General features: G+C 42.5%; 1 protein-coding gene across 1 annotated transcript in view; it reads right to left on the bottom strand.

Annotated features, from left to right (window-relative positions):
* Window positions 1-25273, bottom strand: part of JAZF1 (JAZF zinc finger 1) — a 343427-nt gene that overhangs the window by 50897 nt on the left and 267257 nt on the right. Inside the window, exon 3 of the mRNA XM_059933715.1 lies at window positions 484-680. Coding sequence (XP_059789698.1) covers window positions 484-680 — 197 coding nt within the window. The remainder of the gene's footprint in view (window positions 1-483; window positions 681-25273) is intronic.

Raw genomic sequence — 25273 nt, 5'->3', positions numbered from 1 at the left:
GGGAGGGGTCTCCTTTGGCTCACTACTATAGCTCAGGCCTGGCACATGGGAGGCACTCTAATTTTTTAAAATTAATCATTCTATCATGGAAAATTTCTTAAATAAGCAAAAATAGAGAGAATGGTATGATGAACCCCTACGTATACGTCACCCAGCTTCAACAATAATCAACACATGGCAATAAACATATAATCGATCTTGTTTGATCTACTTCTCAACTTGACCGAAGCAAATCCAAGACACTGCATCACTTCATACATAACAAATGGTAAAGGCTTGAACACATATCTATAAAACCATTACCACATGCATATTATAAATGATAATTTATAAATATTTCTTCCATAATAAATAGATGAATGAATCAGCAAACGCTATAGGGACCAGTAAAGGGTCAAAGAAGAGGTGGGTCTGAATCATGATCTGTCCCCGGCCCCCAGCACACCACACACACACACACCCGCCACAGGCCAAGCCACTTACCGGTCGGAGTGCTGCTGCGGAATGAAGAGGAGGGGGTGATGGGCGGGGTCACGGGGGGAGTAAGGCTTCCGCTGCTGTGGCGAGGCGGCGTGGACACATTCCCTCGAGACACGGAGCTGGACAAGGTCAGCGAGAGCTTCGGCTGAATCTTCTTCTTTAGGGACTCCTGCTCTCGGCGGGCAGCATCTGTCATGAATCTGCAGCAACAGTGGAAGGGACCATTTATGAGTAACCAGGACCATATACAGAGCAGGATTATGACCGTTAACTCAAGTCTGACAGGTGCTCCACGCTGGGAAAGGGGCTTATTCACAGGTCTGTCCCAATTTCAAAAACTCACAACCGTTGCCCTTTTCCTACATGATGAAATTATCTCCTAGCTTCTTGTTTTAAAGTTCCTCAAAGTCAGGATCCTTTCTTCCCTGGGCAGGAAATGGATCCACATAGACTCTGTACTCACTACAGTGCCTTCAGTTACAAGACTGCCTCTCTGGGAAGGTCCTCTCAACCCTCAGAAAGTACACCTGCTCTCAAAGTTCCCCAACCACCCCCAGCTGCAGAGGACTTCCCTCATCTGTAGGTTGGTAGTATTTATTGTTTGTGCCACTGAACATATATGGCTTCATGAAAACTTTGATTCTTTTTTGTACTCTGGATTCTCATATCATTATTTGGGTTTTTAACACTTTCTTGGCTGACTGAAGGTCTTGTCTCCCCAGCCATTAGCTGAAAAGAAAGGACCCGAGTCCCTATAATCGTTGCTAGCACGCTGCCAGACCCATCTTAGCAAACATTTATCAAATGAGTGAACAAACCTGACCAAGCAGATTCAATAAGAGGGTACGAGCACTGTACCAGGAGGAAGATCACGGAGAAAGATCTGTTTATGTTGTGATCTTATTACTCATAAAGGGAAAGGTGACTTTTCTTGATAGTTTCACTTCGGAAACTTCAAAGTTATTCTTTCAACACTTCTCTTTTGTTAGTTATATTCAAACTTTGTTCTTTTCTCACTGTTTAACCTAGCATTTCATAAATTCATGTAATAAGAGATTGAAAACAATCTATGAAGTGGTATCTCCTACCTAAAGAGCAAATGTCAACTGCATTTTTGAAAATTGCGATGAAAAGCCTAGTGAATAGAGTATATGAAAATGTTTAGGTGAAAAAAACATACACTTGTGCCCACTGCCTAAGTGAAGAACCAGACCATAACCATACCTCTCAACTCCCCTCCGTACCCCACCCTCTCACCAATTGTGTTTTGATTGTTTTAATACAATTCATCGTAAACTAATTCCATTGCACTTAAACATGGTATTTTACCCAACCCATTTCACATTCTGCCTACAAAATTCCTTCATATTTGTCTTCATTACACTGCGGCATTTTGTAAGTCAACAGATAGTTCTCATGCCTGGTAAAAAGCTTTGAGTTGCTCAAACACCCAATGAAAAAACGTTACAATAGAGTTACAGTGTCTTAAAATGTCTACTTTTACACTTGGAACATGGATGGCACATTTCTTGAAGGGCTTTTGCAATATAATCTATATGCATAAACTGGATTTTATATGTTGAACCAAACTGTAATAAAGCTACAAGTTTTGTCTTGAGCTCTTAGGTTTTGTGCTGCAAGATGGTGATGATTTAAAAAGAAGAAAGGAATGACAATGTAAAACAGAATTGTTTGCACCCGGCAGCCACGTACTCATTTATTTTCAGATGTAAAGTTGGTTCTATTGCTCTTAAAACTTCTTTTTTCCCTCCTCATAAACCTCTACTCAAAATCTGGACTATAGAGAAAAGCAGGAACTGGTGCTTTCGTTTATTATTCTAAGTACAACTGCTAACTGGCATAGTGCTGAGCTTCTTCAACTGGGGCATGCAGTGCACCAGGGAGTGGGTGAAACCACAGGCTAAACATATTGCTTCTTCCAGGAAGACCAAGTGTTCTCAGTGTAGGTCATTCAAGTTAGTTTTTAATTTTTTTTCAATTTATTTATTTTATTTATTTATTTTTGGTTGTGTTGGGTCTTTGCTGCTGCGTGCGGGCTTTCTCTAGTTGCAGTGAGCGGGGGCTACTCTTCGTTGTGGTGCGTGAGCTTGTCACTGCAGTGGCTTCTCTTGTTGTGGAGCACGGGTTTCAGTAGTTGTGGCTCACAGGCTCAGTAGTTGCGGTGCACGGGCTTAGTTGCTCTGTGGCATGTGGGATCTTCCCGGACGAGGGCTCGAACCCGTGTCCTCTGCATTGGCAGGTGGATTCTTAACCACTGCACCACGAGGGAAGCCCTAAGTTGGTTTTTTAAATAGTAAAATAAACACAGATATGCTATGGAGTAGAATGAAAAATTTACATCTTGCATCTTAGTTAACAGCATGGGACTTGGAGTCAGGCAGGCCAGGGTTCAAATGCTGGCTGTGTGACTTACTATGTGACTCGAGGCAAGTTGATGAACCTCTCTAAGCCTCAGCTTTATTCTCTGAAAAATGGGACTAATAACTGTAGATAAAGGATTAACATACCTCTTTTCCCTTTCTATAAGAGACTTTGATCTTTGGTTAACTCTGGTAACCTGCCAAGATGGTAAGTCAAATACGCTACTGGGCAACACTGTTTATATTAAGACTGACCCCCAACTGGTAAATGACATCTGGACTGGGAGGAGCTAGAAACCATCTATCCACACCTGTTAGGAAGCCAGAGCTTTGGGCTTCCTGAGCGTGGTGATCTTGCCCCTGAACATGCCCCTTGCAGAGAACTGGGGAGCGTGCCCAGGGAGTGTCATAAGAGCTTTGATTCCAGGGCAGCTCCCACCTTTGCCTGAGGGGCATCTTCTATCTGCATCTGGATAGACTGCCATGTGTACCAGTAAGAACTTCACGAAGGTGTGACGCGGCCCTGCTGGCAGGCTGTGGCTCTGTCTTTTATCTCTCTGAAAAGACCCAGCGCCCATGGCGGCCTCTGGTCATCTTGTGAGTCTGAATATTCATGGTGGAGGAAGGTCACCTGCTGGTGGACAAGGCAATAATAGTGCTGACTTCAGAGGACTGTTGTGAAGATTAAACGAGGCAGCAGTGCCTGTCATGTAGGAAGTGGCTGTTATTATTATAGAAAGCTTCATAAATGTGGTCTTATCTGTATATTCCATCTACCTTACTCCAAGTTTCTTGAGGACGCACTGCATGTCTATGGCTCTGAAAGCACCTGGTTCATGCCTCATGTACAGTAGGATGGGATGTGGAATAGCTGACCAGGAATCAGCCCAGAGAGTGCATAGAGAGTGTCAGAAAGAAACTCTTGCCAGAGAGAGCGAGCGAGCTAGCGAGCTTTGCAGTGTCTTCTCTTACTCTGGTTAAAAAGTATAAAAGTATCACAGCTCACAGTTTTTATTGTAAAATAAATACTCTCCTACAGCTCAGAGATAAAAACAACTATAAACAACCACGACAATGTGCACACACATATCCCTCACCTTCACCCCCTCATGGATTTGGTTGGCTATGGACAGCCATCTATTTTTGGCTTGTATCTGCTAAGTGCTTTCTAGAAGCGAGAACGAGGCACCATGTTAAAAGCATTAAACATGAAACTCATAAAACACTTCTGCCAACCCTTCTCTCCCTCCACTCTCCCTCCTTCTCCCTTGGATTGGTGGTTATGAACTTTCAGCTATACCCATAAATCAAGGCAAGCTTGCCATACCAAGATACACAGCTGCAGAATTTATTCCTGGTGACAAAACACACACACGCATGGGCATAAAAACGCCTTTGGAGCGCTGGATAAAATTCACCAGTTTCTCCCTTGGCAGTGTTGCACTGTTCCTCTTTCACTTACCACCCATGACTTTACTTATTTTTTTGAGACTTATTTAAACCTTACAGTTTTCAAGCAATGTTCCATCAATACAGTTGTTTGTCAAAAGATGGGTGGATTCCTAATGGCAAAGAATCACCTGGGGAGACAAGTTTATAAAGAACCTGATGAGGCAGAATAAATAAAGGCTGTGACTGCAGCCAAGAACCGGACTTGAGTAAGTTGGCTCTGAGCATTTTCCACCTTCAAGGGCAGCTGCACTTTGACATATCCTTGAAGGACCAGAGCCCAGATCTTTCCTTCATCAGGATTAGAAATGTTTCCCCTGTGTTCCCAGATGAGAGGGAGTTCAGGCTTGGGAAGCCACACCACTCTGTGGTCTGATGAGTTTTTCTCAATGGATTTTGACATGACTGGTGATCTTCTCTGAAGTCCTCAGTAATCGCAGCCAACATGGAGTTTTAGAGCAGGGAGGAACCTGGATGAGACAGATCACCTAGTCCAACCCCCTCATTTTTCACAGTAACTGGGAAATGAGGTGAAGGGGGCTGTTCAAGGTCACTTTGCTGGCTGGTGGCAGAGCTGGCATCTGAGAAGTCAGCCTTGGGACCGTATCGAACGCTCCTGCTCCGCCAGGCTGCCACTGGCACAGCAAAGAACCCTGAGCTTTCTTGTGTTTGCTGGAGAGTCACGGTTAAGCTGAAAGGGGTTAAGGAGCTGAAGCTTAGGGCCTGAGGAAATGCAGAGGAAACACCTCGGGGGTTTACATGTTGGAAGTGGGGCAACTGGAAGAGCAGGGGCCTTCATCCTCCCAGGGTCTGCCAAGTTCTGCTGTGTGGGGTCCCTTGGCTCCTGGTGGCCCTGGATTTGTAGCCTCACTGGGCTGTGATGCAGGGAAGGCTTGCTGTGCCCTCGTCCCTGAATTCTTTCTGCTTTGCAATGGCAACTGTTCTGAGTACTCGTGTGCTGGTGCGGGCTTATGCTGGCTTGTGAGAGCCGACCATTAAATTTTTAGGGATTTAGGCCAGTTGTTAAACATACCCATTATTAAAAATTAAATTATGTGATTGGGAGTTTGGGATTGACATGTACACACTGCTATATTTAAAAATAGATAACAATCGTATGATATCCCTTATATGCGGAATCTAAAAAGAAATGATACAAATGAACTTACTTACAAAACAGAAACAGACTCACAGACTTAGAGAATGAACTTATGGTTACGGTGTGGGTGGGGGAAGGGATAGTTAGGGAGTTTGGGATCCACATGTACACACTGTTATATTTAAAATGGATAACCAACAAGGACCTACTGCATAGCACAGGGAACTCTGCTCAATGCTATGTGGCAGCCTGGATGGAAGGTGAGTTTGGGGGAGAATGGATACATGTATATGTATGGCTGAGTCACTTTGTTGCGCACCTGAAACTATCACAATATTGTTAATTGGCTATACTCTGATGTAAAATAAAAAGTTAAAAAAATAAAATAAAATAACCAACAAGGGCCTACTGTATAGCACAGGGAACTCTGCTCAATACTTTGTAATAATCTAAATGGAAAAAGAACTTGAAAAAGGATACATGTATATGTAAAACTGAATCACTCTGCTGTACACCTGAAACTAACACATCGTTAATCAACTAAATTCCAATATAAAATAAAAATTAAAAAATAAATTAAAAATAAATTATGTGAACTTAAAATTAAAACGAGCATATTAAAAATAAAGGTAACAATACACAAGGTTTATCAGTTCTTATCATTTTCTTTCATTTTGCTATTATCTATGCTATTTAGGTTATTTACATTAATAATGTCATATCTGTTTGGTAGAACTACTATATGATGCTGTATGCTACTGCACATTTCTTCCCAACTCTGTTCAGCAATGTAATGTTTGTTGCTTGAAATCGGCCATGATGGGAGTATTTAAACCATGGAAATTGGCAAATATTACAAATCAGGGCTTTCTCCCCACCCCAAGAGTCAGCCGTTAAACATTTACCAGTATACCTGTAGTTATTATTATTATTTTTTTAATATGGAAAAAGAGCATTTGAACCAGGCTCCTTGCCTATTCACTAAAGGAGCTAATCGGGGGCAGGGATGAAGGATGGATAAGGAAGCCTTCTTTTCCTTTTTAAAAGTATAAAAGTAAGACTTCTCATTAAAGAACACTTGCAGAAAAATTTTTATGGATTTGTGACTTGTGCTTAAAAACATTTTAAAAAATTCAGTAATACACACACAATTGAGGGTACATATTTACAAGCACAGTTTAAAGAAGAATAAAATGACAATCCATGTACTCACCACTCAGCTTATGAAAAAATTTTTTACCAGAACCTTTGAAGTTTGCAGATACAACTATGGTTGATTTTTCAGGGTATTTTCCTTCTAGTATTGCTTTTCTACACATAGAGTGAACTGGATATTTCTTAAAGAAAAAAATAGTCACTTGAGGGTTCATTCACTGTTGACTAACACCCTGCAAATCTGTGGTCAGGCAAAGTCATGTTTTCATTTTGAAACTGAAACTGCCATAAGATTAATTTTAACTTCCCTACAAATCAGAAATGCCCAAGTTACTTTAATTTAATATGGTCATTTGCAGTAATATTTGTTATTGCTTGGGGAAGTACATATTCCTTAAGTAAATTTTCAAGACTCCATTATAAATCTTTTAAATCCTTAGACCACAGTTCATTCAGTCTGACATATTAAACGTGGAAACATGACTATAACACCGCAGGGGGAAAATGTCAAATTGCTGGTCCATGGAGACCAGTTTCAACCACAAGCTCAGGAAATTTACAGAATTGGCTGGAGCCCGGGCCGAGCCCACCCTGCACCTCACTCTTGGGCCAAACACCTGAGCCCAAGTGTCCTGCTGGGGCAAAACCACTTGGCTTCCGCCCGCTCTGGAGAACCCAGTGATGCAAGTGACCACTAGAAACTCGAGCCTCTCTCAGAAAAACCTGCAAGAATCCAAACTCTGAGATGCATGGCGTGGTTTGGTTGTTATTATAAGACTCTGAAGAGGCCGTGTAGTCCAGAGGCCGGAGTTGTGTGTCAGGAGGCTCGTTTTGGGGAGAAGAAGCGGGTGGCCTCTGGAAGTCCCAATGCTCCCCCCAACCCCCGGTCTGGCCCTGGTTTTTCTACTTGTTAAAACTGAGGAGTTTTGGTTTTATGGGTATAAGAAATATATCACCCCTATGTTCCTTCCCAGCTCCAACAGTCAATGATTCCCGCAGGCCGTGTTTCCCAAACTTTTTTTGACCTCAATCCATTATAAGAAAGCCTGTACACACATATGTATAATTAGGTCCGCAATCTGCAATTTTGAAATCTCTAGAGCTCTGAAAATTGGAAAGTTTCTTATGTTTGACAGCAAAACTCACGGGGGGACCAACCCTGACGTAAACTACTTAAAGGCTATTTACACACTTTATTTATTGTATTTAGTGTGAATATTTATATGCTTCACTGCACAAACATCAGTGTGTTTGATTACAGGGGGCTGCCCTGGACCCTGTACGGAGAGTTATGTAATAGGCAGTATTTGCACCATATTGTCTTTCTGAAATTAGAACTATGACTTGTGAAACATATCTGGGCGCAAAGACAAAGAATTTTTATGTAAACATCTGAAACAAAAATTTCTTGAAACAATCCTTACTACCTGCGATATACTCTGATATTTTTCTATTCTATTTGATTTTAACAAACTATCCTGGTCATGACCACCACACTAATTTCTTGACCTACTAATAGGTCATGGCCTGCAGTTTGAAAATATCAGTGTAGCAGTTAAGAGGTGGGCTTTGTAGGCAGACTATTTAGATGCTAATTTCTCCTCTATATTCTCCAGCTGTGTGACCTTGGGCACGTTACCTAACCTCTCTGTGCCTCAGTTTTCTTACCTATAAATGGTGAAAATAAGGGCTATCTTACAGAGTTGTGAAGATGAAGTGAATTAATACATGTAAAGCACTTGGAATAGGGTCTGGCACTGGGTGTTTGACAAATGTCATGTGAACGACTCTTGTTCTGGAAATCCTAACTCACAAACCTTTCATTCTGACGCTTAACGTCAGCAGTTTGGTTACTTCTGAGCTGCACTACTGAGTATTAGAATAAGTATTGCCATCATGAGTTCTGCTGATTCTGAAAGCAACAAGCCACCTTCACTGATTCTGCAGGCATTGATTGATTAAATTACTGCTTCAATCACAGGCAAATTTGAAAAAGGTAGCTACAGTAGCTGGAATACAAACAGATGGTTCCTCTCCTTAGGGACAACATGCTGGGAGGTGGAGCATCTATAAAACCACACACCTTTACTTCTCTGCCTTGATTTCTTGAGAAGAACCCAATTGTAGTAGAAGACTTTTCTAGCAGGACAGGCAACAGGAGCACAGCTACTTGATGGAAAGATGTTTTTCTATGCAGTTATAGGCTGCCCTCTACTTGGGAGATTCATAAAGTCGCACAAGGCTCAGATGTGGTCCACAACCAGACCTCTGTACAAAGTACCACATCCAACTGCTTCATTTGAAGCTCAAAAGCTTTGATCTGCCTTTTCAATGGCCCTTTGGGCATTGCCATGTTTTGGTGAAAACCAGTTTGTAAAACCAAGAAAGCTTTTGAGGAAAGCTGCTAGGAGCTGGCAGATAGACCACAGTTCTAAACACTCTCAAATCTGCTAACTCATCGCTCCGGACAGTGGGATCCTCTGACCTGACAAGGACAACAATCGATCTTTCCAGTGGAGAGTACCTTAGGGATTTTCCTTTTCTCCAACTACTACGATGCGCTATCCAGGACAAGGATGGACAGAAAGCCAGTAAGGAAGCAGAGTGATCCGTAAGACATTCGAATAGAGGCTATGGGAATAACGGCACATTTCAGCATGTGATCATGTGTGGTCCACATGTCAGAGGATCTGGCTGTTCTAGGTCTCAAAGTAATGATGGCTTTCAGAACACACATCTGCTAATAAATTCATGGGGCGGCCACTCTCATTTTAGCAACTTAAAGCCACAGTGAGGTTGAGGGGTGTTTGGTTAGAACAGCTGGCCAGTGAAACATGACCTGCTGGCAGCAAGTGGAGTGACTGCTTGTCTGCGCCCCTTCATTAAGAGAAGGGCCTTTCCTGGTGATCAGGGAACTTAATAAATGTTCTTTTCAAAGACAAAAGACAATTTGGATTCCCAAGTAACATTAATTTCAGAAAGTTTCTAGTAATGTTTTGAACAATCATATGTTTCATTTCTCATCCCAGAGCTATTTTTGCCTTCACAATCTGAGGCCTATGGGGTGGATTTTGAAGCTTCATAAAATTTTTCACAGTGTCACCAAAACTCAGAGCCTCTTTTAATACACTGCTGTTAAAAATTTAATGCAAAATAATAAAACTAAAAGAAGCACCAGGAAAAAACCCACACCATCTGATCAGATCAGTTTGGCACTTAACTTGTGAGGGGTTTGTGTGTTTGTGTGTGTGAGATTTTCATCTGATATTCACATGGGTTGTGGGCATAATTTGTGAAGCACCACCAATGAATTAGATTTTGTTCTTGGGTACCAAACCAAAACCAACAGATTTATTGCATTAAGTGAGACACCTTTTTTCTTCCTCCCTTTTCTTTACTAAGTTTACATGTGATACATACAGGAGGATATAGTTCCTGGACTTTGAGGAGTAGTTCCAGTCTAATTTGCACAAAATAAATTAACACCAGGGCAAGCCAATTTCATATCAGACATTGTAGCTAGTTTATTAAGAGTTCACCTTATTTTTGGGGACAGGGAGAGGAGAAAAGAGAAGGACATAAGAAAAAAGAGAAGAGGTGATCTTCCTCTTAACTACTCTCTTGACAACTATATTTTCTTTCTTTTTTTTTTTTTTTTTAAGGGCAGCTATAGTATAGCTTGAGTATTCTAAAACGTTAAAAAATATTTATTTAGGGACCTCCCTGGTGGCGCAGTGGTTAAGAATCCGCCTGCCAATGCAGGGGACACGGGTCGAGCCCTGGTCCAGGAAGATCCCACATGCTGTGGAGCAACTAAGCCCGTGCGCCACAACTACTGAGCCCGTGCGCCTAGAGCCCGTGCTCCGCAACAAGAGAAGCCACCACAATGAGAAGCCCGCACACTGCAATGAAGAGTAGCCCCTGCTCACCGCAACTAGAGAAAGCCCGCGCGCGGCAACGACCCAACCCAGCCAAAAATAAGTAAATAAATAAATAAATTTATTTAATAACTAACACTCGGTTGCCCATTTCTATTGCCAAGTGGTATACCTTATCTAACTATCACCTACCATCACCAGCCTCTCATTAAAAAGAAAAAGCCACTGTAACATAAAATATAGGAAGGACATAATCCTGGAATAAAATAATCCTTTCATGAGAAAGACTGTCCTTTATTCTGAGATTATGATAACAATAGAACAAGAGAAGAATAAATGTACTTAAACTTTTTTGAGATGCAGAGGAGCTACAATATAAAATTTAATTTTATTATTTTGTAATCACATCATATGTACATTGTAATATACTGTTTATAATAATATGTTGCTTATAATTATTCTCTAGATACAAGTTATTAAAAATATCCAACTTTATTTTCTATCATGGCCATTGCTCAAAATTCAGTTTCAAGGAATGTTGACTAAAATGGAACTATTAAATTTAGCAGGAATCATTTGCAATATGCCGCAAACTGAAAGAAGCCAAATACATGAGCACCCAAACCCGGGGGCGTCTCCTTTCCCAGAGCTTGGAGAAAGAACACACAGAGGGGCGGTGGGTGCTGCATACCCCTGCCCGTGGGCCCCATACACCCTAGGCAACTTGGAGGCTGCAGACCAACAGAAACACCCTTACGAACAGCATCATTCAAAGACTAGTAGCTGTCTGTGAAGAGTACTTAAGAATTACTTTTTTTTAAAAACCGATAATCTCTTTCCCGGAATTTTAGCACTCAAATGAAATTCATGCATGGCGGCTAAATAACTGCAGTAATGAACAAAATCCCATCCCTGAATACCATTACTTTGTATATTCCCAATAAATACTGGGTATTTTCTCACAACGAAGGAATAATACAGTTAATCTACCTTAATGGCATCTCTGGTTCAGGTTCCAGCAATCGCTACTTAAAGCCACAGGTCAGCGTAAATTATCAGTGAAGCAATTAATTTTGATTTACTTTAGCCCGAATAGAGTAAACCGTGGTCTCTTTCATCGTCAATGCCAAGAATAAAAACCACTTCTGAAAACGAAGCCCACAAATCTCTAGTTTGACGGCCAACTGGAATATCCCTCTGTTGGCAACTCTCTATCATCCTTTCCATTCCTTTTCTACTTTCATCGAATTGGAAATAACTATGGCTATTTCTTCCACATGGTTTTCATTGCTAATTTGACATCCGTGTAAAAACCAATGAACAAAACAAAGAAGCTGTATTTTATGAGGTTTTGTGGTACAAAACTACAAATAGCTTTTGAGTTTCCTTGTTTTGCCTCCTCTGGAAGTAAATTAAATGAGTTATTTGAGGTTTCCATGTAAACTGCTAATGAGATGATGCATAACTCTCCTCATAAGCTGGGAAAAGTTTAAAAACTAAAGAAAAAAAAAATTGGATTTTGGTCTCCGGAGTTTTAGTTCCAGTATCATTAACAGCTGTGAACACAGCTTGGTTGAAAGTCGAGCTTCTGGGGGCAAACTCCTGATTTAGGTATTCAAGCTTAGGCAAATTATTTACCCTCTCTCGTCTTGGGATCCTCATTTATAAAACAGAGGTAACCCTAACACCTACCTCATGGGGGTTATTGTCACGATAAAGGCATGAAAAACACTTGGCTCAGCATAATACTGCACATATGTCAGAAGGCTGCTCAGAGTCTTGGTATTTCCATGGGTGTTGGCCCTATGCCCCTGACTCTCACCCAGGAATTATGTTAAAAATGTAACAGCCATCTGACTGGATAATTCTTATGTAAGAGGTCATTTGTGCGGGGAACCTATGCAGTCCAGTCTACCTAAGATGGACTTAGACAGAAATCTAAGTCTGGGGTCAAAAGTCTCTGTTTCCAAAGAAAAGCACTTCTCTGATGCTGCCATGACCAATCCACTTAGGTTGGCTCTTCTGACCAAGTGGGCTGGGTGACAGTCAACATTTAGTTAAGACAAGTGACTTGGAGTGAATCTAGAGCCAGGCGATGGGGTGAACTGGAGGACTCTGGCTACGGAAACTTTGGGTTGAGAAAGAGGAGAGGAAGCATGTGAGATGGAAGAGGACTCTCAATGTCAGAGGAGATCTCACACATGTAGGGCTTGTTTATGCCAAGGATGGCACGCACAGGGTCTCCAGTGCCACTTATAATCCACTCAGCCCATGAGAGCCATTGCAGCTCCATCCCAGCCCTTTTCCCTGTGCTGCTTATGGATTCAGCCTTAGAATCTTCCTTTTCACCAGCCCTAGGTTGCCACTATCCACTGATTAAGGTGACGCGTAAGTTGAAAGTTTGTGCCATCTCTGACTTACACATTTACCCCAATATCCACTGATATTTCCACTAATATTTCAACTAATATTCCACCCGAGGCATATTCTAACTCAGTTGGTACATGCATTATCCATCCTCAGAGAAGCAGGGAGCAACGATGGCAGACAATACACTTGATAGCTGAGAGAAAGTTGACTTTGTCCAAGACGAGAACTGTCCCCAAGCGAGGCAAGGATATTCAGCACACATTCAGATAACTGCATGCATTCATGAATACAATTACAGGGCCAACTCCTCATTCAAATTTATTTTTGTGTATATGTGACTCACTTATATACAGAGTAGCAGTCAGAAGAGCATTGTTTGGGAACAGGGTGGAGACAGCAGCATTTTCTTCTTAAATGGATTAATCCACTTAGGCAGTGAAACTATTTTGGGGGGCAAAGTCAGCTCTATACATGGGTTGTGCCTTTACAAAGTATATGCCTGTGGGCATCACAAGCTTACAGACCTCCAGTTTCATGGGCCTTGGAAGCTGATTATTTTTCCAAGTGATTTTTCTTTCCTTTTGTTGCAAGAGTTCAGTTAAGCTGCTTCTGGACTAAAGTGTCTGGTGTTCCCTGTTTTCCAGGAGGTTTGCACCTGATAAATGCATTTAGGTATTGGATTCTTCAGATAAGTACACACACATTTGAGGACTGAATAATCATTTTTTAAAAAATCAAAGGGATATGAACGTCCAAGTCTCTTCTTCCTGCTTGACTTAACCCAAGGAGTTTGTGAATGCTAAAGATATTTGACAAGCTATAAACTGTGAGTAAATGCTGGGGGTGAAGAGGATGAGGGGGTTGAGGATGGTGATTATTTAAATTTTTTATTAGAGATAATTTCAAAAACACACAAAACTAGAGAGGTTAGTGTGATGAACTGCCATGTTACCAACATTTTGCATCTTGGTTAAACTTTCTCCCCTCTTCCCTTTTTAGGCCATGATTATTATCCTTCACATATTTCTTATCATCCTGTGTTCATCTGATCACTTGAAAAATATATAGGGATAAAATAAATGGCAGAAGAATAAGGGAGAAGGCAAGAGAGAAGAGAGAAAAAAAAATTTCAACATAGTCCCTGGGAAATACCTAATGAAGATTCAAAACTGAGTAAGATGGTTAGTGGCATAACTGCAGGGTCTCCCTCTGACATAGACACAGCTAAACTATAATGTCTGCAAAATTTGAGCACTGTTATACAGAGTATATACTGTTGAATGACACACCAAAGGTTTATTAATATGGAAGGTCTGAACCAATGGCTCCCAACTCTCAGCTATGGGGGACCCATTACAGTGTTGAATGGTGCACTGCTTTGAATATCATAATGGTACTGCTGGGGTCCTTTAAATTTTGGGGGAAAAAGGAATAATACAAAATTACTAGTCAGTACTGCTTCAAAATTAATTTGTATTTTACAAGATCCCCTAATCACCTTTCCCCCATATGTTCCATCCCAAACAGGGACTTTACAGGTTATTTTGAAAAAAAAAAAAATTCAGGGTATGTGTGTGGGTACGTGTTTAAAGTTTTCAAGAATGTCGCTGTATTTAACTGCTAATGAAGTGTTTCTTGGAGGGGCTTCCAGACCTTCAGTGGATTTACAATGAGCAGTCTTTATTTGCATGCCAAAAGCGTGCACTAATCCTCAGCATCAGCTGGTTCCCAGAAATACATGTGCCCCCCAAATCCTGTTTATCCTGCTGGTTTATTTAGCAAAGCTTTTCTTCACAGAGAGCACAGGCCTCCATTTCAGGCTGAACAACCTGCTTATTCCAAATCCCTAATTAATGTAATTAAAGCTTTAATGGACTGCAGCCAGGATATAAACCACACAACCCCCCTTTTAAACTTGTTGCTTGATGAGTGTGCAGGACTGGTCCATGGCAGAGGGCTTCCTGTGTGAGGACTGAGGCCCTGCTCTCCCAGAAGGCCCTGGACACCTCTCACCCAATGCCCAGGCCATTTCTGATGCCCAGGGAAGTCGTTCGTCAGGTTCACGCTCACAAACCGAACTGCCCCCCACCCCTCTGGTGTTCACCGAAGCAAGCGGGTTCTCTCTAAACATTCCTACACATGCTAGTCTCTTGGGGATTTTTCTACTGCCATTATGCCCTGGGAAACAAGGCTAATGTCCTAACTAAAATACTGAATACTTCCCAGCAACCTAGGAGAATCTTGTTAGATCCTGCAGAGCCCTCTTGTATTAACCCACCTGCAGAGAATCGCTCAGAACCTTTCCGATAACCAAACCCCAAAGGTCTACAGTTTAAACCCAGAGTGCCTTCAGGTGTTCCTACAAAGTGCAAACTGAGCCATAATGGCTCTGGTGAGTTCACATCATCTAAGCTTCAGATGGATATCTGGAAGTTAATACTGGAGAAGGGAAGAGGATTTACAATTAAAAAAAAGCCTTTTCAGTATGTACTAAGCTAGATGTCTTCTATTACCTTACTGAATCCTCACAACCACCTCGTCAGGGGTTATTATCGGTCCCATTTTACAGATGACAAAATTGAATCTCAGAGACATCAGGTAGTTTGCCCAAGGACGCACTAAATGCTAATAAAATGCTGCGGGAAAGACATAAGCAAAAACGCTCAAGATCTGTGATGCCCAATCCAACAGCCATTAGCCTATGAGGCTACTGTGCACTTGAAATGTAGCTAGTGTGACTGAGGAACTGAATTTTTGATTTTATTTAATTTTAATTAATTTAAACCTAAACAGCCACATGTGGCTAGTGGCAACCATATTGGATAGCATGGAAATGGAATGTTTCCATCATCACAGAAAGTTCTGTTGGACGGTGCTGTTATAGCTGATGAAAGTTCAGTTCTGGATATGCTGGGTTTGAAATGGTGGTGCGACATCCAAGGGGGATAAACAAACAGGTAAGCAACCTAGACTTGGGAGTCATCCACCCAGAGAGGAAAGCAGGAGGGCACGCAGGGAGGGAGAGCAGGGACAAGGGTTGAGAAGAGAAACTGGGGGTGGCGGTGGAGAATGCCTACATTTTAGCCAGCAGGAGGAAGAGGAGCCCCCAAAATCACTGAAAAATGGAGTTCTTATACTTTTTTCAGGCTTAATAATTTATTTCTCCTCTTACACTTTTAGATAAGCATTTGGGGAACAAATATTTTGCTTAAGATTGAAGATCTACTTTTTATAATAAAAAAAGTACATGTATTTACTGTTTACATGACTGTTTGGTGCAAAGATATCTTCCCTTTGAAAGGTATGATATTTATGCCCTCCAGCTCAGAGCCGGGTACACTATGTGCAGAAAAATGTTAGCCCAAGACACAGCATCCCATGGCTTTGATGCAACGTGCAGGAAGTGGTTCAAATTCAATTGCAAACTGTCCACAAACTCCCTTAATAATGAGACCCCAACAACTTGTTGAAATAAAAGCTCTGATGCAGCTCCCTGCTGCGAAGGGTACTTCACGATGATTTTCACTTAAACCTCCCCTTTCAGTTGCCTGGGGGAAGTCTTCATGAATTTATCTGATCCTGTATTTCTTACTGTGTGATCAAAGTTATCCAGAGAAAAAGTCTAATTCTTTTCCTCGTTGGGAATGAAAAGTTCGCTCACAATGCCTTTACAGTAAGGAGTTTCACTTTGGTAAGATCTGAGACCAAACTCTCTTTTCCTTTGGTGAGAAAGATCTTGGGCCAGTCTACCCCATGCTCTTTATCCTAGTGTCTGGAGCACCCACTGACTTCAAAAGGGAATTTCCTACCCACCCCTGTAGATGGAGGTGGGTGATGCACAGAGGGAGGAAGGAGAGGGGGCAATGAGAAAGGTACGAGCAAGGCGATAAAGGAGCCTGCTAAGGTTAAGGTTAAAATTAAAACACAAACCTTGAAATTTAGAGTTCTGAAAAGCCCATTAAAAGATTTCCAACTTATGGGCTTCCCTGGTGGCGCAGAGGTTGAGAATCTGCCTGCCAATGCAGGGGACATGGGTTCGAGCCCTGGTCTGGGAAGGTCCCACATGCCGCGGAGCAACTGGGCCCGTGAGCCACAACTACTGAGCCTGTGCGTCTGGAGCCTGTGCTCCGCAACGAGAGAGGCCGCGATAGTGGGGGGCCCACGCGCCACAATGAAGAGTGGCCCCCGCTTGCCGCAACTAGAGAAAGCCCTTGCACAGAAACGAAGACCCAACACAGCCAAAAAATAAATAAATAAATTTAAAAAAAAAAGAAAAGATAGAAAACAAATATAGATGACAAAAAAAAAAAAAAAAATTTCCAACTTTTTCCTCTGTATAATTACAATGGGGCTTTGGTGACTACTCACTGCGCCAAGTGGCCCTAAAGCACACAACGCAAAATTGGGGAGAGAGGAATTCTGGGGATTAAAATGCAAGAAGCATGCAAACAGAATGCCAGGGTTGCCTATTAAAATGGGGAAAAGACTGGAGGATGCCAAAATGAAGCTCCCATTCTCCCCACCCTTGCTTCTGATTGTCCTAGGTAGTGTTTGCAACCACAGTGCTGAATTTACATACAGCCGACTTTCGCCTCATTTATGCAATTAACCACAGTTTCTCTGTGTGTGCATCACTCCCTGGGAGAACATGAAGAATCTGCAAGGAGATGTTATCTCTTTCAGGATAACTGGGAGCCATTTAGTGGGTAATTCACTGAATGGAACCCCAGTGCCTTTGAAAGAGTTGATTCATCTCCTGAGGGGCCTTGAGAATGTGCCTCATCAGGCCTAATGGAACCAAAGGGACGTCATTACAGAAGAGCTTGTATTATTTTCCTTTTTTTTTTTTGTAACCAAATTGACTTTTTCTGATCTTTTTAATTTTAATTTTCTTAAGAGTGCATTGTTAAGAAAAAACAAAAACCAGAATAAGGCCGCACCTTTCGGGCAAGTAGGACTGGGAAGAGAATGTTCTTTTCTAAGGCCTGGCTTATCTCGCTTTCTGCCTGTGGGTGGAGGAGGGACGTGGACAGGGAGACCCCGTCGTGAACAGTGCTGGGTGGGCCAGGCCTGGGCAACCTCCAAGGGGCCTTCAGGATGCTAGACGGTGGGCACATTTACTGCTCTAAAGATGGAAACCACTTGTCCCCTTCAGGCTGCATCAGAGCTCAGCTCAAACCCTTCCTTCCCCTTCATCTCCTGCCCTGATTGAAATTTCCAGAGGAAGAAATTCCAGCCCACCCATGGGAGCCCTTCCAGATGCCCCATTCCTCTTATATGCAAGCAAAGAGATAATTTGGCCACTTAAATTCTGACCTGCCCTCATTTTACTATAACTGAAGCCTAATTTCTCTCATTCATTCTTGGTGAGGTTCTGACTCAGCAAGGGCTGTGGTGCAGAGAGACCACGGTGGGAACTGCAGACAAGACCCACATCCAGCTCTACCACATGCTAATCACATGCCTGTGATCAAATTTTTAAGCTCTCTGGGTTTTGGTTCTCTTATCTGTAAAATGGGGGTATGATTTACTCATTTCTTTCTTTCTGCCAGCTCTGGAAGAATGCAAGGTGGCTCTCCGGGATCCATAAAAGTACAATAAAATAGAATGACTGATAAGAAGGGCAGAAGAAGTAGGACAGACACGAGGCTGGGGACATAGCAGAGAGGCAGGGATGGGGCTAAAACAAATGGGGCTGAGAATGTCTGCTGACATAGTTGCCATGTGGGTTGAATGTTCCTGAAAATCCTTGTAAGTTGGAAAACTGTGAATGAATGTAGGGAATTGCTCCCAACATTTGCAGCAGCTACTGAGCCCAGGACTATGTGTGCTGTAATTCTACTTAACAAGTATGTATGGAGGTACAAGGGCTGAGGGAGACGTGGAGAGGAGGAAGCCAGCAGCCTGGTGGGGGTACCTAGGGGACAGCGCCAGTGACTCTCCAGCAGAACGTGGCGAGCACGTCAGGAGCAGGATGAGGCTTCAAGCAGAGGCTGTGTAAGGTTGGGCCAGGGTCCTGGGTATTGAGAACTGTGTGCAGGCACCCTCAGCGTCTGCTATGTCTGTATGAATTCTGTGTCCCCTCTGTTTCCAGACTGCATTTCCGACTCTCACGTGTTAATAAGATGACTGCCAGGAAAGCAGCACTCACATGTCTTACAAAAAAATGGAAAATCCTGCTCACCAGCTAAGGGTAAGAGGGGCATGTGGCCAACACTGACCTTGCCATTCTTACTCCGTCTCCCATAAAGATGTGCCACTGCTCAAAAACGACTGGATGATACTTTCATTTTCACACAGGGTTCTCTGAGCATCTTTAATACCTGTTCAACCTTGACTCCATCTCATGTTCAACATCCCCATAGAAAAGGGGCCTCTGGATTTCCCAAGACATGCACAGGGCTCACCTTCCTTTTAGAATCTCCCCATCCCAACCCCCGGTGTGCTAATGAAAACTATTTTATTTGTGGCAGTAACCAGAGTGCCATTTACTTTAAAAATTTTAGCTGGTGAAGAAATGGGCCCTAGCTCTTAAAAGCAAGGATTACACTAGCCTCGGTAACCAATGAGATGGGCAACCACCAGCCATTTTAGCTACAAACTTCTGTTAAGAGTTTACTATCAGGATGATCCCTTCGAGCAGGCCCTATTAAAAAAATAATCACCATCTGCTCGACTCCCTTCTTTTTTATTAAACTGGTCATTAATTACTGGTAACAACTAATTTCATCTGGATTTTATTGAGTAATTATAAAATAAACAGGGGAGGATATCAAGCTTCCTGCCTTGCTGAGGGCAGGAATTCTTTATAATGCTATGTTTCAAAAGGGGGCTGTAATAAACCACCAAGTTCCATTTAATATGGTAATTACAATTCTCAAAATTCATCCTTCCTGTGGTTAACGAGTGCCTTCTTTCAGGTTAGCTCAGCCTGACTTCAGCTTGGGTCATTAAATAGCAAACTAGTTTTCACCCACTGGTAACAACAGATCTTTCATGGCTTATTGCCTAATTAATTGAGGTGCATAATTTGATCGCTATAACTTTTTTAAAATTTCATATTCCAGGTATCACATAGCAGTATGCTATTATTGTAGCGTAATTTAAAGTGGACTGAGTTTTAGGGTTTTGACTAGAATAGGTTCATTATCCTGGATAAGGTAAAGTGCAAAGTTTTACCAATGTTTTTCAACTACAACATTTAGGTTAAAACATTTGCAACAAGTCATTAATTTAATAACGTGCTCATCCAAAACAAATCATAACTCATTTCTTTTTACTGCAAAAGTAATTGAGTAATGAATAATGAAAATCACCCCACTGAAAAGGGCAGTAAATATGTTGACTTTATTATTAATACTCAGTTTTGGTTAATAAGGCAGCTATTAAATTTCAAACATGATGGACTTGATTTATTGACTTATTCAAGATAACAGTGAAATATTATCTAGTAAATACCAGGGTTCTTGCAAGAGAAGATCTGATCATGAAATAAATGAATTCAACTGAAATTTCAGCTCACATTTTTAACTATTCAACCTCAAACCTCTTACCCCTGTATCTCACATGTTCCTTAAAAGAGTTTTAATTGTGTGTGTGCAGGTGCACACACGCATGTGTGTGAGAGAGGTGGGGAAGGGCCCTAAGACAGCTTTCCACAGTACTCTGCACCCTGGTGAACTGGAATTCTCTGGTGAGTCAGTACTGGTTTGGTCACTCTTAGACTACCCAAAAGGAGTTCATAATAAAATACCAAGAAGATATTAGTTACACCTAAAAGGTGGTCTGTAGCCTAAGACTCAAACACAACATTTCAGTGACGGTTCAGGAGAAAGAGAAAAAAAACTCATTAAATGTAAAGGGCACTAGTTGAATGTGTTTTTTAAACTCCTGTAAATAGAATTACAGTTGATTCTTCAGTTATTCACAGCAGTTATGTTCTATAAAGTTGCTGCAAACACTGAACTAGTGAAAATGGAGCCACTGTGTCGCAAGTACTGATTCTAAGTTTACAAAGAAATTTTAGTGAGTAGGCAAATTCGCAAATACAGAATCTGCAAATGATGAGGACTGACTGTACCTTATACCACAAACTTATACTATGCATTCACCCATGTATTACATTTGCTTATCTGCTGTAATTCTCTTCACTTATAGGACAACCTCAGCCCTATTATAAGCCTTTTAAGCAATGGCATGGCCCAGAACATACATACTTTATTTAGCAAAGCCTGAAAAATTTCTGGGAATCACTAACTTTCAGAAGAATTGGAATAGTAGTTAAAGTTTCAAGTCATATATATTTTGAGGACATTTCATGTTCTTGTCAAACATTTTCTTATTTATCTGCATATTTCAGAGAAGGGCTTCATTTCACACTAAGAGACATTAAGTAACATCCTGGTTTGTCTAGCTCTAACTCAACAGTGACTCTTTTTTTTTTTTAAATTAATTTATTTATTTATCTATTTTTGGCTGTGTTGGGTCTTCGTTGCTGCGTGTGGGCTTTCCTAGTTGCGGCGAGCGGGGGCTACTCTTCGTTGTAGTGCGCGGGCTTCTCATTGCAGTAGCTTCTCTTGTTGTGGAACACGGGCTCTAGGCGGGTGGCTTCAGTAGTTGTGGCACACGGGCTCAGTAGTTGTGGCTCGCGGGCTCTAGAGTGCAGGCTCAGTAGTTGTGGCGCACGGGCTTAGTCGCTCCATAGCATGTGGGACCTTCCTGGACCAGGGCTTGAACCCATGTCCCCTGCATTGGCAGGCGGATTCTTAACCACTGCACCACCAGGGAAGCCCAAAGATGACATTTTTGATATAAAAGATTCAACAAAAGATTTCTTGCCTGTTACCTTCATGGGAAGGATAGTCAGAACTTAACCTTATGGGTAATGTGTGAGACCTCTATCTAGAAGAGTTGAAATTCAATTAAAACGTTTTAGTTGTTATATGAGCATCTGGGCCAGAGATCACAAAATGATGGCCTACAGGATGCTGACTCGAGACTAAAAAATGAGATTTGACGTGGCAATCCAGATTTCCAAATTCTTTTAGAAAATTAGCAGCTTTGGCATCACTGGGCCTGAATTCTTACACAGCAATGAGCTGAAAGCAGAGAAGCAACCTGCCTCCCACATAAGGGGCGTGGGCTCTCAAATTCACCCCCTAGTTTTCTAGTACCCAGCACGCTCCACTCATTTACATCATCTGGCTGATATTCTTAAGCACCTAAGTTTCCTACCCTTTGCCTAGACGTGCGAAAAACTTCAACAACATGTTCAACAAATATTTATTAGATGGTCTGGCTTTCTGAAAATAGCCAGCTAAGCCTCCCTCCAATTTGGAGAACTTGAACTAGGTAAGAAAATCAATCTAAACAAACAAAAAGGCCACCAACAGATCAGCAATTCTCAGTGAGGGAAGGGAAGAGATGAAGTTTAAAAATGTACCAGAAGGATTTTGGTTGGCAAGGGCGGATACAAATGGGATTCCTCCATGAGGGAGCTGCACGTGTGCATGAGTGTGCAGGGGGCGGTGGGCAGACCTAAGGTAAAGAGCCACGATATGAATTGGTATTTGTAGGATGCACTGACTGTGAGAATATCACTTTAATTATTTGGCCAGGAAGAACTGGATTCACTTTGGGAAGGATTTTTCTTAGCAGTATGGACAGGGAGGGCCTCTTACTTTGTTACATGCCTTTTTAAAAAATATACTAAGATCGAAAGAGACTTACAGACACAGAAAACAAACTTATGGTTACCAAAGGGGAAAGGAGGATGGGGGTGGGATAAAGGAGGATGGGGGTGGGATAAATTAGGAGGCTGGGATTAACATATACACACTACTGTGTATAAAAAAACCAACAAGGGCCTACTATACAACACAGGGAACTCTACTCAGTGTTATGTAATAACCTATGAGGGAAAAGAATCTGAAAAAGAATATATATATATGTATGTATGTATAACTGAATCACAGTGTTGTGCACCTGAAACTTACACAATATTGTAAATCAACTATACTTCAATAAAGAAATTGTTTTTAATATACTAAGATCCTGTGATGGGTTTTGAATGGCATTAAATAGTCCTTCAGGGGAGAGGAGAAGAGGGCGGAAGAGTAAGACACGGAGATCACCTTCCTCCCCACAGATACATCAGAAATACATCTACACGTGGAACTGCTCCTATAGAACACCCACTGAACGCTGGCAGAAGACCTCAGACCTCCCAAAAGGCAAGAAACTCCCCAAGTACCTGGGTAGGGCAAAAGAAAAAAGAAAAAACAGAGACAAAAAATAGGGACGGGACCTGCACCAGTGGGAGGGAGCTGTGAAGGAGGAAAGGTTTCCACACACTAGGAAGCCCCTTTGCGGGCGGAGACTGCGGGTGGCAGACTGGGGAAGCTTCGGAGCCACGGAGGAGGGCGCAGCCACAGGGGTGCGGAGGGCAAAGCGGAGAGATTCCCGCACAGAGGATCGGGGTCGACCAGCACTCAGCAGCCCGAGAGGCTTGTCTGCTCACACGCCGGGGCGGGCGGGGCTGGGAGCTGAGGCTCGGGCTTCGGTCAGATCCCGGGGAGAGGACTGGGGTTAGCGGCATGAACACAGCCTGAAGGGGTGAGCGCACCACAGCTAGCCGGGAGGGAGTCCGGGAAAAGGTCTGTAGCTGCTGAACAGGCAAGAGACTTTTTCTTGCCTCTTTGTTTCATGGTGCGCGAGGAGAGGGGATTCAGAGCGCCGCCTAAACGAGCTCCAGAGATGGGCGCAAGCCGCGGCCATCAGCGCGGACCCCAGAGATGGGCATGAGACGCTAAGGCTGCTGCTGCTGCCACCAAGAAGCATGTGTGCAAGCACATGTCACTCTACACACCGCCCCTCCCGGGAGCCTGTGCAGCCCCCGCCACTGCCAGGGTCCCGTGATCCAGGGACAACTTCCCCAGGAGAACGCACGGTGTGCCTCAGGCTGCTGCAACGTCACGCCGGCCTCTGCCGCCCCAAGCTTGCCCCGAATCCGTACCCCTCCCTCCCCCCGGCCTGAGTGAGCCAGAGCCCCTGAAGCAGCTGCTCCTTTAACCCCGTCCTGTCTGAGCGAAGAACAGATGCCCTCAGGCTACCTACACGCAGAGGCGGATCCAAATCCAAAGCTGAACCCCGGGAGCTGTGCCAACAAAGAAGAGAAAGGGAAATCTCCCCCAGCAGCCTCAGAAGCAGCGGATTAAAGCTCCACAATCAACTTGATGTACCCTGCATCTGTGGAATACCTGAATAGACAACGAATCATCCCAAATTGAGGAGGTGGACTTTGGGAGCAAGATATATTATTTTTTCCCCTTTTCCTCTTTTTGTGAGTGTGTATGTCTATGCTTCTGTGTGAGATTTTGTCTGTATAGCTTTGCTTTCACCATTTGTCCTAGGGTTCTGTCCATCCATTTTTATTTGTTTTTTTGTTTTTTTTACTTAAAAAAACTTTTTTCTTAATAATTATTTTTTATTTTAATAACTTTATTTTATCTTTATTTTGTTTTATTTTATCCTCTTTCTTTCTTTCTTTCTTTCTATTTTTTCTCCCTTTTATTCTGAGCCATGTGGATGAAAGACTCTTGGTGCTCCAGCCAGGCATCAGGGCTGTGCCTCTGAGGTGGGAGAGGCAACTTCAGGACACTGGTCCACAAGAGACCTCCCAGCTCCACCTAATACCAAATGGCAAAAATCTCCCAGAGATCTCTATCTCAACACCAAGACCCAGCTTCACTCAACGACCAGCAAGCTACAGTGCTGGAGACCCTAGGCCAAACAACTAGCAAGACAAGAACACAGCCCCATCCATTAGCAGAGAGGCTGCCTAAAATCATAATAAGGCCACAGACACCCCAAAACACACCACCAGATGTGGACCTGCCCACCAGAAAGACAAGATCCAGCCTCATCCACCAGAACTCAGGCACTAGTTCCCTCCACCAGGAAGCCTACACAACCCACTGAACCAACCTTAGCCACTGGGGACAGACACAAAAACAATGGGAACTACGAACCTGCAGCCTGTGAAAAGGAGACCCCAAACACAGTAACATAAGCAAAATGAGAAGACAGAAAAACACACAGCAGATGAAGGAGCAAGGTAAAAACACACCAGACCTAACAAATGAAGAGGAAACAGGCAGTCTACCTGAAAAAGAATTCAGAATAATGATAGTAAAGATGATCCAAAATCTTGGAAATAGAATAGACAAAATGCAAGAAACATTTAACGAGGACCTAGAATAAGTAAAGAGGAAACAAGCAACGATGAACAACACAATAAATGAAATTAAAAATACTCTAGAAGGGATCAATAGCAGAATAACTGAGGCAGAAGAACGGATAAGTGACCTGGAAGATAAAATAGTGGAAATAACTACTGCAGAGCAGAATAAAGAAAAAAGAATGAAAAGAACTGAGGACAGTCTCAGAGACCTCTGGGACAA

The sequence above is a fragment of the Balaenoptera ricei genome, chromosome 9 (assembly GCF_028023285.1).
Source record: "Balaenoptera ricei isolate mBalRic1 chromosome 9, mBalRic1.hap2, whole genome shotgun sequence".
In the NCBI taxonomy this organism is placed as follows: domain Eukaryota; kingdom Metazoa; phylum Chordata; class Mammalia; order Artiodactyla; family Balaenopteridae; genus Balaenoptera; species Balaenoptera ricei.
This window is presented reverse-complemented; position numbering and strand designations above follow the sequence as displayed.